Consider the following 5615-nt stretch of genomic DNA (forward strand, 5'->3'; position numbering starts at 1 on the left):
TCAAGAAACTAGTGTACAAGATTGGGATGCGAAGGCTCAAGGATGTGAACTGATGCTCTCATCAGGGGGAGTTAATACGCGTTGTACTCTTTTTTTCTTACAAGGTTTTGTCCCACTGGGTTTTCCTTGCAAGGTTTTTAACGAGGCAACCAAAAGGCGTATTTCTAAACATGTGTACTCTTTTTCCTTCACTAGGATTTTTTTTCCATAGGGTTTTTTCCTAATAAAATTTTAACGAGGCACATTATCTATGGACATCCAAGGGGGAGTGTTATAAGAAAAATCAAATTATGGTGGATGTCTACTCTTCCTACATGATTTTTCAAATGCTTAATGACATATTCAATGACATATTTCTATGCTTAATGACATATTCAATGACATATTTCTATGCTTAATAACATATTCAATGACATATTTTTCTTCACTTTTCATGCCTATATAAAGGCCTTATAATAAATAGGAAAATACACACAATTGAAGAAGAAATAAAAATCTCTCATCTCTTTCTCTCTATATCTCTTAGCTTGTTTTTTCTTGTTCTATATTGTTACTTTGAGTTATATTTCATAACAATATATAGTATAATTTTTAAAAATAACTTATGCTTACAGTTTTATCTTTCCATATTTTTCATCAATGACTGCAACTTACTCTCTGTCCGTATACTAAGCTATGAATGGCTTAATATCGAATACTGATAATAATATCAGCAAACGAACGACCTTCTCATATACTTCTAGTTATACATTCTCAAATTAATTTGAATTGAAGAAATGAATATACATAATCTTTTATATTTCACTCACTAATTCTATGTGAAGAAGAGCATCTAACAAAAAGAACATTTATAACGAGTTATAAAACTGAGGGGAACATCTCAAAATAACGAGTTTAATTTAATTTAATTTTCTATTTTATCTTTAATGACATAATTTTATAGTAGTATACCTAAGACCATAAGTTTCAAAAAAAATTCTTTCTTGCTTAAACTTCGTATACAATCAAATAAATTCAAGTAAAATGAATCGGAGGGAGTATTATTTACTAGTAAGTTTCTTTTATAATAATATTGTATTAATATAGTACTCATAGTAGTTTCTTAACTTCTTATTCAATTAAATGGTGTTATGGAGTAAGTATTTGGTAATTCAACCAAATTATTTTCTAGGTGCAGAAAATTAAATTTTGTTATCGCCGAGTCGTTATCTATAAGAACTGAGGCCAATTAAACAGCGCAACGTTGGCGACAATGGAGAATAATTCCACCTTTCCTTTTTTTTGTTTGTGTGTTTTTTCAACTATTTGTATGGAAGTTTTGAAGTAATAGTAAAGTTGCTTTCGGGTTATCTATAGGTTACGAGTTTAAGTCGTGAAAGTAGTCATTAATGTTTGCATTAGAGAAGATCTACGGGGACGGAGCCACAGTGTTGGTTGTGAGTTCGGCCAAATCTAGTAGTTTTTGTTCAAACCCTGTAGTTGTATATGTACAAATTATTAATTTAGAATTTACTAACTTAAAAGAATTATAATTTTGAACCTATAAAGTTCAAATCCTAGCTCCACATATGACTGTCTACATCAAGGTACGACCATTTCACCGACCCTATATAGAAGTTTCCTTTTTCAACTCTTTGAAAAAGTCTGAAGAATAGACGTTAGTTTGCCTTTTGCTGAAGGCATTAACGATGTCCATTGGCTGTTCATTCTTTGAAATTTAAACTAATTATTACAAAAAGAATATTCTATGAAACAGGTGTCGTTTAGATTTCTCAATTCTTAACATATATTAAAAAAGTAAAATGTTAAAATAGAGTAATTAAAAATCAAAGGTGACAAACTACTGTTTCTTGTCTAGTGGTCGTTTGGTTAAATTTTGGTTGTTTGATTTGTCATTGTGTAATTAATTAAGGGTGTTAAATAAATAATTTTAATTAAGTACAGATGGATTTAAAACAGGTCGATCAGTAAGCTAATGATCAAAACTAAATTAATTTATTTGAGTTAAAATTAGTTAAGTTAAAATTAGTCGAGACAAGTCAAAATTCAAGTCGTTCAATTGAAACTTAACTAAATATTTAGCGCGAGTAAATTTTTACTTAGTATTGATGAGATACGACCATTTACACTCTTTACATACACTCTTTTTATTCTCTCTTTGAATCTAGTTCTTTGCATTAAAATCCAATTGACGAATTTTTCCTTTTATTTGGATTCTTTTTCTTCGTTTTATTTTTTTAAAAGAATTGATCATTTGACATGAGATTTACGAGTTTTATACGCGTTTTCACTTTTCTATGCTTGACTCGCTCTTGTCATCATTTGGTTTCATTTTCAGAACTTATTCACAAAGACATAAGTGAACCTCAATAAAATAGACCAACAATATAATGCTTAACATGCATCTTTCATTTTTATTTACATTATAATAAATCAGAATTATTTGGAGTGCATTTGCATCTCTTCTACTCTTTTCGCATTTTCTTCAAAAATTAACTAATCCTTCTTTCTGAAATTAATTTTATCTCTAGTTTACTTTAACAACCAAAATTATTAAAATTTGATGACTGCCAAAGTTTTTTCTAACTTGTTTGAGATTGATGTGTAATAGTTATTGTTATTCATGATTATCAAAATGCTACTACGAGTTTGTGTTTCAAGAATCATAGGTATAAATATATAATTACTCTAGTAATTGGTTGCGTTGACCAGAAAAATCTATTGAGATTATCTAATTATGTAAAGTATATATATATATATATATATATATATATATATATATATATATATATATATATATATATATATATATATATATATATATATATATATATATATATATATATATATATATATATATATATATATATATATATATATATATATATATATATATATATATATATATATATATATATATATATATATATATATATATATATATATATATATATATATATATATATATATATATATATATATATCTCTCTCTCTCTCTCTCTCTCTCTCTCTCTCTCTCTCTCTCTCCGACAGCAGATTTTGCGTAAAGCTGAGCTCGAGCCAATGTTACTTTGAGTAATTAACATGGTATCAGAGCTTGGTTGTTCCGATATATCATCTCTCAATTATCCATTTCTCCTTTGTGTTCGTCGATTTCTGAGAGCGGTCTTCTTTTTGCCTGACTATCTGATAAGGGGCCTTTTCTTCCAAAGTGTGATACTCACACAATTAATCTCAATCACTCATGGTTGTTGATGATTTGAGCGATGTGGCTAACACAGAAGTGAACATCGGAGTTACAGAAAATTCCGAAATCGATCCAAGTGATCCCTTGTATCTGCACCCGTCGGATAATCCCGGTGCTATGCTTGTTTTCGTTCCCCTCAGTGGAGTTGGTTATCGTTCATGGAGGCGTAGTGTGTTGCGAGGTCTGTCAGTGAAAAATAAGTTAGGGTTTATAATTGGCGAATGCAAGCGTCCGGACCCTCACTCACCCATGTTTCGTCAATGGGAGCGATGTGATGACATGGTGACTTCATGGATCCTTAATTCTCTGTCAAAGGCAATCGCAGGCAGTGTTGAATATGCAAATGATGCTATGGAGACTTGAATTGAGCTAGAAAATCGATATGAGCAGACAAATGGAGCTCGACTGTATCAAATCCAAAAGGAAATAAATGATACATCTCAGGAGACTCTTGATACTACCAATTACTACACCAAATTGAAGAAGCTCTGGGAAGAATTGAGCACCTTGAGTAAAAGGTCTCAATGCAGTTGCAATTGTACTTGTGGCGCGAAGGAAAATCTACAAAGCTGAGCAGGATAGGCGACTAATACAATTCCTCATGGGATTGAATGAAACCTACACTGTGATTCGAGGAAGCATCCTCATGATGAACCCATTACCAAACTTAGCTCAAGCCTTTTCTCTCCTAATACTAGATGAGAAGTAGAGGGAAGTCAAACCAAACACTCAGTTGTTTATCGAATCAACCTCTATGAATGCTGCTAGTTTTAGGTCCAACACTTATATGATCAACTATTCGATCAACAACAGCAACTATGGAGGACAAGGAAGGGGAAGACCTATATGTGACTACTGCAAGAAACCAGGGCACACTAAGGATAGGTGTTTCAAATTACATGGCTACCCTGAGAGTTCTGGATATCCTCGCAATCAAAACCAAAATCCAAACCAAAACTTCAACCAGAATCAAGGCATCAATCGGAACCAGAATTATAACAAGGGAAAAAAAATAGTGGCCAATGTACATGGAAATCAACCCTCTGATATGTTATCTAACAAAGGAGAGGAACAAAATAATTTGAATGAAGACCAGAACATCAACCTGTCAAAGGAGCAATATGGACAAATTATGAATCTGCTACAATACTTTAATTTCAAGCTGGAATGAAGGAGAGAATACAGGTGCCACCAATCCTATCAATGGAGCTGTGAACTTTGCAGGGATAATATTTTGTACTTCCTCTATAGATTTTGGTAAATTATCATATCAATATCTCAAAAACAAGACTGATTCCTGGATATTAGACTCAGGGGCTTCCAATTACATGACCTTCAATAAGTCCCTATTAACCAACATAGTAACATTGCCCTATCCACTCCTAGTTGTCGTACCAAATAGATATAAAGTGAGAGTAACAGAAATTGGTAGTATAACACTTGTGCCTGATATCATTTTACATAAAGTAATGTTTGTACCTTCCTTCAAATACAATCTAATTTCCATTCATGGTCTGACCAGTTTTAACCCAGAAGCATAGTAGCCTTCACTGACAACCTTTGTATTCTGCAGGCCCCTAGGCCTCTGGAGATTGGTAAGGCTTGTGATGTGTTGTACCTTCTTTGCCCAAATTGTCTGAGAAACAAGTACTCAGGTTTTGCTGTTAGCAACTCAGTCTCTTGTCTTGGAAATAAGGCTCACCACACACACAACTCACACTGTCATATTGATTCATATGTACATAGTTCATTGTCCACAAATAAGTGTGTATCCCATCCACCTGTAAATGGTTCATGTTTGAATAATAAACACCTTAGTCTGAATTCTTGTGTATCACCTGATCAAGATGTGAATGTTCTGTGGCATAATAGACTTGGACATGTAACCTTTGTCAAAATGAGAGGGATTTTCTCTATCCCCATTTCCTTTCCTTCAAAGCAACCCTTTCTTTGTTCCATTTGTCCAATGGCCAGGCAGGGAAGACTACTATTTCCCTAGAAAATAATTTTTTCCACAAAAATCTTTCAACTACTACACATAGATATATGGGGACCCTATCATGTGGCAACACATGACAACTACAAGTACTTCCTTACATGGGTGGATGATTACAGTAGGTCCACCTGGACTAACCTTCTCACCTGCAAAAGCAATGCCTTACAAGGTTATAAAAATATTTATCTCTATGGTTGAAACCCAGTTTAATACAAAAGTTAAAACAATAAGATCAGGCAATGGCTTAAAATTCACCAGTATAGAGGCAAGTATGTTTTTTCAATCCAAAGGCATCATTCACCAAAAGACTTGCCCTTATATACCACAACAGAATGGGATAGTATAAAGAAAACATAAATATCTCCTGAAAAT

At 32.6% G+C, this 5615-nt stretch overlaps 1 protein-coding gene across 1 annotated transcript; it reads left to right on the forward strand.

The window, feature by feature from the left end:
- The first annotated feature begins 3244 nt into the window (after positions 1 to 3244).
- LOC142168340 (uncharacterized) lies at positions 3245 to 3610 on the forward strand. Its single transcript, XM_075229014.1, has one exon. It carries the CDS (start codon positions 3245 to 3247, stop codon positions 3608 to 3610), a length of 366 nt encoding a protein of 121 aa, XP_075085115.1.
- Positions 3611 to 5615: the final 2005 nt, after the last annotated feature.

Source organism: Nicotiana tabacum, chromosome 13 (assembly GCF_000715075.1).
Source record: "Nicotiana tabacum cultivar K326 chromosome 13, ASM71507v2, whole genome shotgun sequence".
NCBI lineage: Eukaryota > Viridiplantae > Streptophyta > Magnoliopsida > Solanales > Solanaceae > Nicotiana > Nicotiana tabacum.

Coding starts and splice junctions, on each gene's coding strand:
- LOC142168340 (XM_075229014.1), top strand. CDS start 3,245: ATGGTTGTTGATGATTTGAGCGATGTGGCTAACACAGAAGTGAACATC.